At 45.8% G+C, this 13,306-nt stretch overlaps 1 protein-coding gene across 2 annotated transcripts; it reads right to left on the minus strand.

Annotated features, from left to right (window-relative positions):
• Nucleotides 1-2,963: 2,963 nt before the first annotated feature.
• LOC123137440 (serine/arginine-rich splicing factor RSZ23) lies at nt 2,964-7,009 on the minus strand. 2 transcript variants are annotated; one of them, XM_044557196.1, is made up of 5 exons: nt 6,774-7,009; nt 6,469-6,573; nt 5,290-5,378; nt 4,008-4,260; nt 2,964-3,578 (listed from the first exon to the last, which is right to left on the minus strand). In XM_044557196.1, the coding sequence occupies exons 2-5, from the start codon at nt 6,555-6,557 to the stop codon at nt 3,260-3,262; spliced, it is 750 nt and encodes a 249-aa protein (XP_044413131.1). In that variant the 5' UTR covers nt 6,558-6,573; nt 6,774-7,009; the 3' UTR covers nt 2,964-3,259. The 2 variants fall into 2 exon arrangements, with proteins under 2 accessions (XP_044413131.1, XP_044413132.1); XM_044557197.1 differs by having other exon boundaries at nt 6,770-6,948.
• Between the last annotated feature and the right edge of the window lie 6,297 nt (nt 7,010-13,306).

A 13,306-nucleotide genomic window follows, 5' to 3' on the forward strand; every position in this document is an offset into this window, starting at 1 on the left:
AAGAAATGGTCGCTCAGCGACACCTCTGTCGCCACCGGCAGGGGCAAGGGCAGGCTCGCAGAGCAACACGAGTGACACCTCTACAAGCGCTAGGCGACGGTTGGGAGGGGCTGTCGCGCCCCATGCCCTTCCGCCACTGGAGGAACCACTCCAACAATGATGGCACAGACGCCGACCGATGTGCTGTTGAGCGGGCGAAATATCATCCGTTTTATATAGATTATATCGAACTTATGTCTGTTTGCATGGATTCCGTCATGTTTGCATGAATTATGTCCGAATTTATTTGTATTGCGGGGGAGGTTTGGGGCAGCGCTGGATGACCTACTCCCATATCACTATCCGCTGATGTGTCTGTGCAAAAAAATATATGTCCGTCTTGGGGCCAGTGTTTGAGATGTCCTAAGGGCAGAGATCATCCAACCAAAGTCATCAAATGTCCACTCCTAACCTTTTCTTCTTGTACCCAGACTATTCAAAACAATCAAAGATAAAGAAAGCACAATTCTTAAGCAACTGAAAGATAAGTATTCCAAAGCAACAATAATTCAATTAAAATGTAACAATAAAAATATAAATTTCTGAAATAAAGTAGTTCAAGTTTGATTTCATCTCAGTCGGGCACACATTCTAGTGCATATAAAACACCCAAAATGCTCAATCAGAACATTTTGCAGCAGCTCATGAGTTTCTCAATGTGGAATTTGATGGTGTGTCTGGATAAAATCCTCAAATGTCACCGGATTCTGCTCCCGAAGTTTGGATAGGATCACCCATATTTTGAAAATGTAGACCAGGGTGAACCCCATCACCCTCATCCCATAATCATATTGTGCATGATCACAAATTTGTCATCACCTCCCGCAATGTCTTTGGATCCCATAGTTTAGCAGGTCCACGAGTAACTGCAGAGCGGGCTTGGAGCACTTCAAATGCCCTCTCGACATCCTTTCTAACATATTCTTGACTTTGGGCAAAGTGATATTTTTTCTACCCATTGATTCAAAACAAAGATAGTACACAACCTTGCAAATAATGGAGACCACTGTAGCACGTTGATGTCATTGTAGACCCAGGCATGCCAAAGAAAGAGCGCCAAATCAATATGTCATGGGATGCAACTGCTTCGGGAATGATGGTGGGCTTTTTGGAATGGCCTTGGTATTGCCCTTGTTCTGGATACCGCAGTTTTTTTATTCCCATCGCATGCAATTTAGGGATCCGGGTATTCCTAGAAAACCCTCTTTCTTCTCCAATTGCCATGGGTCTTGCAGTGTCTGCAGGAGTTGGTTCTTTCAAGTACTTCGTCCAAACACCTTCAATACTACAGTATCAAATTTGACATCCAGAGGTACTCATCGCACAAATTTTTGGACATGCCATAGGAAAGCATCCTCATTGCAGCACACAAAACTCAATGGTTCCAATGGCATCCTACTTCAGGGTGAAGTAATCATCATAGGCTCGGACACCACGGTAGATACGATCAAACACTTGTCGCCGCATTCGAAAACGAAGGCATAATAGGGCTTGAATAACGCAACAGGGGCAAAACAGCCGACGTCCAACAACAGATGCCCCCGTGCGTTATTCCGGTTCAACAGCTGATGTCCTTTTGTTGAACCCTTGTAGTTGAGAACATGCTCAGACGCACGCATCACCCTTTCAAGAACCGCCCTCATCATGGTGTTTCCATTCTCATATACCTCCTCATCCGACAAAGACGACTCAGTGAACTCGATGTGGAAGCACTCCCCATCCAAATCCATCGTGTTTGATTCAAAGTAAACAATGAGAACTTCAGAAAAATTGGCTATGGCATCCGATCAAACATTTGTCGGGTGTGGTGACCGCCATGGACGGCGCCGACAGACGGTGGGGATACCTGGGATGCGGCCAGATCTGAGGTGGGACGACAACATAGGGGAAGGCGGGCAAGCGCCTGGGTGAAGCGGTGGAGGTCCGGGAAGGCCTGGGCGGCGGTCGGGGTGATACAATGGAGGAGTCGGTCGTCGACGGAGTAGATATAAGGCACAATAAAGAAAGACAGAATGGGGAAAAGGTGCTTCAGATCGAAAAAGCATTGCGGAGGCCGAGCTCCATAGAGCTCTTTACTATTATTGTTAGCAAAAATACTATTTTCACATATTGAAAAAATCTGAAAAATAATTATACATAGATGTATTTTTATAGTATACACATGTAAAATGTCATGAATACACAAAATAAAATGGGCTTTATCTTTGCAGTTTTTGGGCCATATATTTTTCTTTTTTGTGTACCATGCAAATAATCGAATTACCTGAAGAAACTTTTTACATACTTGACGAACATGCATATGTATTTGTATATTTTTTTGATATTTTTGAAACTTCTAAGTTTTTTTTTTTTGGCAAAACAGGCTCCATGAAGCCCAGCCTCTGCAACACCGCACTAGCTTCGGATGAGGTATTTTGAGTGGACCAAGCATGTCAGAGTTCGAGATGAAGGAGATCCGAACGTCTACAACCTCCCCTGTGTTTACTTCCGTTTTGTGGGATTTCAAACATGCGGATCTATCCAGACAAAATTGTGGACCGGTGTTAGGCGGCAAAAGATTTGTGGAATTTCAAACATGCAGATCTATCCAGACAAAATTATGGACCGGTATTGGACGGCAAAAAATCAAAATTATGGACTGGTGTTGGATGCCAAAAAAATGTCCGAACAGTCCACTCCAAACACTGGCCAGAACAGCCACGCCAAAGAGAAACGCAACGGGACGTCCTCACAAACCTTAAACAGCAACAGCTGCCGTGAAGCATTGCTTTTAGCTGCAGATCGTGATATCTTTTGAATATTCGTTCCGTGCTAGTACCTGCCTAGATAGTCATCAGGATCATGAAAGGTTTAGATGACTATGCGTAATAGTGACTACACGTCTCTAGAGAATAGAAACGTAACAAGACGGTGACACATTAAGATTCAAGAAACAGTTTCATCAGCACATAAAAATCCATGCACGGCATCCGAATAATCCAACAGTACAAATGTTACAGAAAAAAAAAACATATCTTGTCTTTAAGACCAACTACATACGCTAGAGTCATCCAGTCAAGAGAAATCCCGCTTCCGCAATTGTATCAGCAGCAAAAGAACACAAATGCCAACGAAGAACAATACTCGGCCGCCTGGCCATTCAATAGTCATACCAAAACATTCAAGGAAACAAGCGGAGGTCCCCACCCCCCAACACTTCCAGCATTGTGGAACCAAGTGCTCACGCGTTATCAGCATAAGGGGACTCCTCACGCTGGGGTGGCTGCGCTGGGGACCTGCTATAGCTCCGTTCACGGGCAGGCGGTGGTGACTTGCTGATGCTTCTGGCGCGAGGAGGCGGTGGTGACCTGCTGATGCTTCGCGCACGGGCGGGCGGCGGTGACCTGCTGGTGCTTCGCCCACGGGCAGGCGGTGGAGACCTGCTGATGCTTCGCGCAAGGGCAGGCGGTGGAGACCTGCTGATACTCCGCGCCCGGGGAGGCGGTGGTGATCTGCTGTAACTTCGCTTCCTGGGAGACCGATCCCGTGGGCTGTAGCTCCTGAATCAGGTAAAGATAAATGCACTGAGCACACAGCTGCTAAAGTATTCGTAAGAGATCATACTAGTATGGCAAGGCAATTGTCAGTAATTTGTTCCATCTGTTAATGTACAAATGGTTCTTCACATTTTATGTTTCTGACCTATTGACAAAGCCAATGATTGTAGCAGACAAACCGAAAAGGGAAATATTAGACCACTTTACCGACACAGGAGTAAATGACATAGGACTTGGGTAAGAAAGTAAGAACCGGAAATTGAAGAATGGACTTCACATGTACTGAGAAATATTACTAGGTCAAAATTAGAACTTTCACAAACAATATCTCAGGAGATATTCTTCCTTTGTTCTTCAAGCCTATATATTTATAATTACAGATAACACATGTCCATGCCTAAAACATAATTTACTTGTGAGCGGAGGGCATACCTTCTGCCATAGCTTGGGCTCCTGCGGTATCTTGGGCTACGGCTACGGCTACGGCTGCGGTGCCTCGGGCTTCGGCTGCGGCGTCTTCCGCTACCCAGGCCCCCAGAACCAATCCGTAGGCGACATTCTCGTGCAAAGTGACCACTTTCACCACACTCATAGCACTTCATATCAGAACCTCCAGAGCGTTCACGTTCTCGGCCACGGCCACTACTAGATTTGGTTGACAGCTCAACTCTCCACCCATTCTTACCTATTAGCACATAATAATCAGCACGATTGTCATAATCACAAATTCATGAATGTTCAGACATACAGATGACTCCATAACAGCTAAAGCACAACAGAAGTCCAATCGCCAATAACAAAAAATGTCTAATATGTTGCTGATCAAGTGGTCATCGTATGATGACATTGGAACTTGTTCAAATCTAAGAGACCTTAAAATAAAAAATAGAACTCGTAAATCTTAGCAGTTTTAGTTCAAACTGAGTTGAACATTTTATGATTTATAAGGTAGCTGTTTACCATGGTCATCCAAGTTTCTTTATTTTGAAGGAAATGCACATGATAATGCTTGCCAGTCTCAGTAAACAAAAGCAGTTATAGTGTAGTGTAGCCTAATTATCTTAGCCATCCACAGTCATGCTATAGCCAATATGTGAGTGTGCTTGCTGACTGGATAGGACATATTAATACAAATTGCTACTCCCTCCGTTCCGAATTACTTGTCTTGGATTTGTCTAGATACAGATGTATCTAGACTCATTTTAGTGCTAGATACATCTGTATCTAGACAAATCTAAGACAAGTAATTCGGAACGGAGGGAGTACATGACTATATATACTGATCAGTTATTAGTTCCTGGTCATGGTCACAATTCACGGTTTTCAAGTACAGGGCTAATATATTTGCAGGTTTCTGTGCAAATACAGTTATTTTTTTTGGCATTTTCCTTTGATGGACAGGAGTTAAGCTCTGAAAAGGCAACAGAACGCATTATACATCAGACCATTCAATAAGAATCCCACAAGAACAGGCCTGAATTCACTAGACCAGCCAAAAAATGAGCTAGCTAGGACAAATAGACTACAAAAAATTTACTTGTCAGTTGTATGAGAATCTAGACAAGTGATAAGTGAACTTATCAGGATGAGGTTAAGGATCAATGAGCAACCACGAAATGATCCCGTTAATATTTTCTCAACTAGACTCATGAATCTACTAACTTATGGAGATAGTGAGACAGAATCAACATGAAAAAAATGATTATCATGTTACCATCCAATTCACGAATTGCATCCTTTGCGTCCCTGGTCTCATCAAAGTCAATGAAAGCAAATCCTGGTGGCTTTCTAGCAACCCACACACTGCAACGAAAAGAAGTCAAGTCAAAACTAATTGATCCCATTTCTGCACGCACAAAAACATATAGGAAGTAATTATTGTATGGAGATCAATATCATTCTTCACATCAAGCAACCAGCGGAACATCTTTGTTACCACAGTTGTTAACTTAAAATCATCCTAATCAACAGCAAGCCAGCAACTAATGAGAAAGCAGAAACAACATAACTCTTTGCCACACAAATACAAGATCGACCAGTTTGATACATTCAGAAATACACCAATAACTTAGGGGAAAAGATGAGACATATAACCTTTTAAACAGTAGACAAGAAATTCAAAATAATGAGATACTCTTGACTGTTGAGTTCAAAAAGGTACAACTGAGCCATGCGTTAGTTTTCACATTAACTGTTGGTACTTCTAAGTGAAAAGGCATACACTGGCAGTCCAACATAATTATGCTGCATGTGCTTTAGAATTACTACGATGATACCATCATCTGCACCCACACATAACTTCACTTAATGTTGCCTCTACATCTCTTATATCCATTTCATACTTTTCTAACCTTCACTGTTTCATATTTGCCTATTAACTTGTACCACATTATATCTCTTTAGCATATGGCAATCCAAAATAAGCTATAGAAGACCTGTACATGCAAGCCCCGTTGAACTTAAATAAAAAATCACAAAATGCAGTAACATAAACTGTTATTATCAGGGAAATTTTACGATGTGACCGAAGAAACAAATTAAAAGCAAAACAAGCGACCAAGCAATGCAACTAAGATATAATTATGCATAAAAGCTTCTATTCCTCAAACAGAAAGCTGCATCATGTTCACCAAGAGATGGTCTCAACTCTGAATTTCACACGAATCATGCACTAAAATCAGGCTTAGCAAATAGCCAGCATACCAATATACTTGGCACGTATACTTTTAGCAGACGAGCTAGTTACCAGCTGAACATGAAATTTGAAAATACAACTTAGCATGTCTACAGGCAAGCACAGTAGTTATATCACACCAAACTCGTGAAAATAAGCCAAGGGTATGTACCGTACTGCTAGCTTCAGAATTGTTAAACAAAGTCACAGGCATCTCACCTCTTGAGAACCCCAAACACGCGGAACTCGTCCTCGATCTCGCGCGCAGTGGCGCGCGGATCCAGATTCCCCACGTAGACGCGAGCCATGACCGCAGCAGCGGACCTGCAAGAGGAAGAACGAAAAAATTCTTCAAAAAATGCTGACGAATCCATCACGAAGCACCTGCTAACCTCCACCCACAAATGGAAGGAAAAACGCCCCAAAAAAATGCTCGCGTTTCGGGGACGGAATGAAGCGCAAAGGCGAGGCACGCGGAACCGGAACCCGAAGATACCGGGGGCGGGGTCTGGGGGCGTACTTGCCTTCGCGGAAGCGCCTCCCTGGGGGGATTGGGGACTGGCGAATCGGGTGGCGAGCGCTTCGGAGGCGAGGAGGGGAGCGGCTCTAGGGTTTAAGTTTGAGCCGCCGCGGGCGGAAGAGGGGGATGGAGGGTTGGGAGGGAAGGTGTTTTTAGGCGAAAGGGTTGACGCCTCGGGGGGCAGGGGCATTTACGGAATTCTCGTTTACTGGGTTGGGATGTGGATTGGGGAAGAGGACGACGGACGCTTATGAGTTGCCTCGTGATTTCTGCGGTGGCGGATGAGCTGCTGGTTCAAGATCGTCCGGGACAGTTCAGGGAAAGAAAAATCGTCCGGGGTCTTTCTTTTTTTTTTGGGGGGATTTATTTTAGAAAACACCACCCCATATATTGATTAAATTAAAATGTTGTTACAATTATTGAAATATATTGTCTGTCTCTCTTCATCAGTTTGGACTTTTGAATGGGTTGGTTGGAACATGAGTTTAATACTAGCACATATACCCGTGCGTTGCAACGGGAAAATCGATGTTTTGTGCAAGCATAATGTCCCATAATACCAGATTCATTATGAAGAACATGCCGCAACTAGCATCCTTCTACAAAATGAACATAAAAGAATTCGTTGCAGTTTAGCCGTGTTCTTCTTTGCTGGGCATAATCTCACATTGATTCCATTTAAGTAAAATCCTTTTTAGTGGCATTTAATTATAATCATTTCATTAATTACCATGATGTCCTCACCGTTTTAGTCGGAAATCAAATCCTTCATTTTCTAATTTAGTAGGCCCAACACATTAAAGCCTCCAGATCCTTCTTTTTAGTTATCCTACCTTTTACCTCAAATCCTTCACGTAGAATTTATTAAGACCACAATCTTTCTTTTAGTTATTCCACCGGTTTACCCATATCCTTTCTTTAATTAGCCACATCCGTTTGAATTTTCTATTTAAGCCCACAATCCTTCTTTTATTAGCTCATTTGCCTAATTAGCTCGGCCTAAACATGATGATTGCCACTCGTATATTTAGAGGGAGTTGGCATTAGTAAATGTGAAAGACGCATAGGTCGTTGGTTGTTACATCAAAGAGCTAGACAGGAGGTCACGTGTTTAACCAAACAAAAGCCCATAAAAGGCCCATCGACATACAAATACCTGGCCCAGATTGCTTAGCGTGTATAAACTAAACGAAAAGGACTAAACCAAACAAAGAATACATATTCCCTTTAATAGTGGGTATAGATGGTATACCAGCTAAGAGGTCTTACCACGCCAACACAGTATTAAAAATAAAAGATTATGTGTTCATTGCAATGGATCGATTCATCAATTCCCGTCGTCTTGTCGTATTCTGTTGATAGACGCGTTCAACATATGGATCGCCTCACCATTCCTTGATGCTATCAAATCGCCACCGGCCGCACCGCTGCCGGCGGCTGTTGGCTTGCTAGTTTCTTCGTGAAACTATGTGGATGATCTGACGAGGGTTCTCCTCTCTTGACTTGTTGTCCCCTAACAAAGAAGGCTAGGGTTTGTTGTCCTCCGGACGGCTAGGCGACCGAGAGTTTCTCTTTGACGTTCCCCGTCGTCTCAACAGCGGTTGTCTTTTGGAGTTTGTTGGTCTTGATGATATGACGAGGAGACTTCTCTACAGAGTTGTTGTCCCCTAGCAAGAATAGTTGGGGTTTGCTGTCCTCCAACGGCTCTTGTCGCCGAGAACTTTTTCCTTCGTTGTTCCTTGTTGCATTGATTGTCGGTGACAATGAAAGTGCTTTCTTGGAATTGTCGTGGCATGCTCTCAACGACGGCAATACGTGAGCTATTGGATCTTCAAGGGCGGGTGGGAGCGGATGTGATCTTTTCTATGAATCTTACATGAACAAAGTTAAGGCAATTGCGTTGAGAATTAAGTTAGGGTTCGATTCCCTTCATGTTATTGAAAGTGATGGTCGCTTTGGTGGCCTCATTTTGTTTTATAATAATGAGAAGGAAGTGGTTCTGAACTATATGCCACCAAATTGTATTGATGTTCTGATTACGAAGGAGGGCAGGCCAGATTGGTGATTGACCAGGTTCTATGGAGAACCAGCTTGGGACCCGCTGTCGGTGTCAAAACCGGCGGATCTCGGGTAGGGGGTCCCGAACTGTGCGTCTAAGGCTAATGGTAACAGGAGGCGGGGGACACAATGTTTACCCAGGTTCGGGCCCTCTCTATGGAGGTAATACCCTACTTCCTACTTGATTGATATTGATGATATGAGTATTACAAGAGTTGATCTACCACGAGATCGTAGAGGCTAAACCCTAGAAGCTAGCCTATGATTATGATTGTCGTTGTCCTACGGACTAAACCCACCGGTTTATATAGACACCGGAGGGGGCTAGGGTTACACAGAGTCTGTTACAGAGAAGGAGATCTACATATCCGAATTGCCAAGCTTGCCTTCCACGCAAAGGAAGAGTCCCACCCGGACACGGGACGAAGTCTTCAATCTTGTATCTTCATAGTCCAATAGTCCGGCACAAGTACATAGTATGGCTGTCCGAGGACCCCTCCAGGACTCCCTCAGTAGCCCCTGAACCAGGCTTCAATGACGATGAGTTCGGCGCGCGGATTGTCTTCGGCATTGCAAGGCGGGTTCCTTCTCTGAATACTCCATAAAAGATTTTGAACACAAGGATCGTGTCCGGCTCTGCAAAACAAATTTCACACACCACCATAGAGAGCATAATATTCCACAAATCTAATCTGCAGACAACTTTTCATAGTGTGACATCACGCCGCGGCCCGGTCATTATTCGAACCGTTTCTCTCAACCTGCTATCGCACATATCGCGAGGCGATTTTATTGGCATGTCTTGTCGAAGCAGATATCGTGTCCCCTATCACGGGATTCTCATCAATACGGGTGTGGGTAACCCAATCGTGTCGTTAGTATGACTCCTCAGTTTTAGGCAAGTTCCAAACGGCCACGCGAAGGATGCTTGATATTCACCCTCTTTATAAAGAGGTCCAGACCCGTCCTTTTCTTTCCATGCCCAATCCTTCCCTTCCCCTACCTCGAGTTCCAACACCCAAGGTTCAGGCTAAGCACTCCGGACCTTCAACCATGTCCGGATCCAACCTTCTAGGCCGGTGGATGGCCTCTTCTGTCACATAGGAGGACATCAAGAAGCTTGGGGAGGCTAGGTATCTGACCACCGAAATCCCCCACAGGCTACCTGCTCAAGGGCAGGTTATCCCCACTCCCGAACCCAATGAGAGTGTTGTGTTTGTTTCCCACTTCCTCCGAGGGCTAGGCTTTAGTCTTGATCCCTTTGTAAGAGGGCTCATGTTTTATTACGGGCTAGATTTCCATGATCTAGCTCCAGATTCCATCCTTCACATATCGTCGTTTATCGTCATGTGTGAGGCCTTCCTCCGCATTACCCCACACTTCGGCTTATGGCTCAAGACCTTCAATGTGAAGCCGAAGATGATCGACGGGCGACACGCGGAGTGCGGAGGCGCTATAATAAGCACAGGTGCCGACGCCCTATGGCCAAAGGGTTCCTTCCTGGAGGTGTCCGACTTATGGCAGTGGGAGTGGTTCTACATCACAGCACCCCGAGGTACAAAGCGGGCAGCCGCCCCAGCCTTCCGCCCGGGCCCTCCGCCCCAACTGGCATCATGGGTCAACAAAGGCTTGGACTGGGGGGCAGTTAATGACGTGCTGACATTGCAAATCCGCATCCGAGATCTCCTCAAGAGGGATGTCAGTCTTGTCAAAGTGATTCAAGTAATGCTAGTTTGTCGGTCCTGCCATGCCAACGTCGATCTCTCCGTATGTCGGAGTTCAACCCGGAAGGACCGCGAACTATTCGACACTTCTTTGGCGTGGCGCTCGGAGGGATGTATTGATTATTATTCGGATCACGAACAAAGTGTCCGGACACCACCGAGGATGCGGGTCTGAACTGCAACCATCCAGATACCCAAGTAAGTAACTCCGCGACCGAACATGCTGTTATTATATTTGTCACAACATCATTCTGAAAAATTGCCCTCGGCCAAGACTAGATAAAAAGGCGGAGAGGATCAGGTGTTCGGCCCCTCTTCCCGAAGGCTCGCCGGATCCTGTACTAACCAGGATGTTGGCTCGCGCACCCTATCAAGAGCCATCAGGAGAAGATGAGGGGAGGAATGGAGAAGCCAAAAGCGGGTTTCATACATTACACATCCAAACCGGGGGAATTGATGCCTTCGCGAAGGAGGGTGATCTGGGAGGTGAAACTGAAATCCCCTCCCCCCACGGGAAGAAAAGGCCGCCCCTGAAGACTTGGAAACGGAGGTTTCCAAACGAGGGAAGAAATCCTCACCAGGGGGCCTTGCCCCAAAGGGCATCCTTACCGCACAGCGCCCACAAGGGGGCCAGTCGTCAGCCGAGCTGTAAGTAAACAAAGGCACATTAGTAAATATGCCCTGCTTTTTCCTGAGAATAATAACCGAGACATATGTTTTGCAGTCCGGCTTATAGCCCTTCTCAACAAAGTTCGCCTTCGGGGGATCTTCTTTCGGAGATGATGGAGAGCGAAACGCCTCCTCCTGCCTCCCCGCCTCATGAGGCAGACAACCCTGAGGTGTCATCCCGGAGGATCTCTCCTGATCCGCATAGGCCAGAAGGTAACTCTTTGGCCGCCCGAAGTCCGGGGTTCTCGGCTCCTAAGGAGACCAACAGAAAAAACTCGGGATTATCCGGTGTACAACCAGACACGTTGATGGGTCTTCTGGAGCAAGCGACTATCTCAGAGGCACACCGTACCTTAATGGGTACGGTGGTTGAGAGGATTTCATCCGCAAAAAGCGGTTTGAATGAAGCTTTTACGAGCCTACTAAGAGGCTTTGAGGTACGCAAAGTAATATATATGTTTTTGGACTGTACCGCACACGCTAGGTGTGCTCTGTATAGATAGTAGCCCCTGAGACTCTGGTTGCCATCCAGAGGCGGCAAGCAGAGGATCATAGTCTCAGGTAATGATATCGCTGCTTTCATGCGCAGGCGGCTGAGGGTCCGGTGGCTCACCGGACTATTGATTTTGCCGAATTGAGGCGGCAGCTTGACGTGATGGATGCGGACATCATGCTTGTGAACAAGCGGCTTGACGAGGCATAGGGTATGTATATTCGGGTGGTCAGCAAATATTAAGAGGAGCATGATGCTAGTATTGATAATATGCTTTGACTGCAAATGGAGGTGCTGCCGTGGAGACCCTTCGAGCAGAACTTGCCCGGGCCAAGGAACAAGCCAGGAGAAGCGATGCGGTCGCCCTGAAGGCAGCCGAAGAGTTAAAAGCCGAACAGGCTGCTCATCGCCAGAGCGAAGATAAAATAGCAAACATGGCTCTTGAGCTGCAAAATGCTGCCAGCCGCTATGAGCTCCTCGAAAGAGCTCCATATTGTCGATATGAACATCTTTGAAGTTTGGGTCATCGCAGTCCGATTTCATCTCGAAGGCCGAAACTATGCTCAAAGTACTAAGATCTTATATTCAGAGTACAGTTTGGCTGATTAAGCCCCCAAGACGACCTCAAATGGAAATATTATCTACATGGGTTGTCGTCGTCTCGTTGAAACGATCGATTTTGATATAAAAATTGCTCCAATCCGAGTTCGTATGCAAAAGTTAGAGCCATCAGAATACAGCCCTGTCAGGAGGCAAAAAACTGGCGCGCCCCACCAGACACCCTGTCTGATGGGTAGCGCGAGGATAACCTGTTTTGCTTGACCGATTTGACCCTCAAGATGACTTCTGATCAAAAAACGTTCAACATAAAAGTTGTTCGTCTCGTCGAAACGGTTAGATTGCTTTTGGGCTCGTTTCCATCCGAGGTCGTTTACCACCTCAAAAGTTACCCGCAAGGTGCAGCCAGTTTAAACCGAACAGTTTTGGAAAGTTCGGAGAAAATCAATCCGAATTTGACTAGGGTTTTGGACGTGAATCCAAGCCTTTTTCTTGCACGGGAAGTCCAGCCGCCTCTTATATACCTGAGGGGTGACGGCCGATTGAACAACACACAATCGATCAATCAATCTACCACTTTTTATCTTTTATCTTTTCTCCTTAACCCTAGTTCTTCTTCTTCCTTGTTTTTCATTCGTTTTTCTCCATTGCAGGGCGGCGAACCTCGAGGCACTAGGGGCGATCAGGCCGACCTAGGGCAGCCCATAGCCACCGCGCGCCCAGACGGGGTCCCTCCCGGGCGTGTGGGGTTTCGGGTCTTCGAAAGCACCCATCGGATTGCCTGCGTACCGCGCTTCCGGACGGGTCTCCTTCGACGTGAGCTGCGATGCATCACCCTCGGCGTTGGAGGTACACGGTGACGTGTTCGTGTGCGAACACACTTTTTGGCGACTCCGTTGGGGACGAAGCTTTGAACGGTCTCCGGCCCGTTCTTGCTACGAAGAGATCGTCATCTAGGGTTCGCAATCTATAAAGGTAATATGAATACCAAATTCACATATGTAGATGCAAATAATGCATATGTTGTTGCTAGAT

Source organism: Triticum aestivum, chromosome 6B (genome assembly GCF_018294505.1).
Source record: "Triticum aestivum cultivar Chinese Spring chromosome 6B, IWGSC CS RefSeq v2.1, whole genome shotgun sequence".
Lineage (NCBI taxonomy): Eukaryota > Viridiplantae > Streptophyta > Magnoliopsida > Poales > Poaceae > Triticum > Triticum aestivum.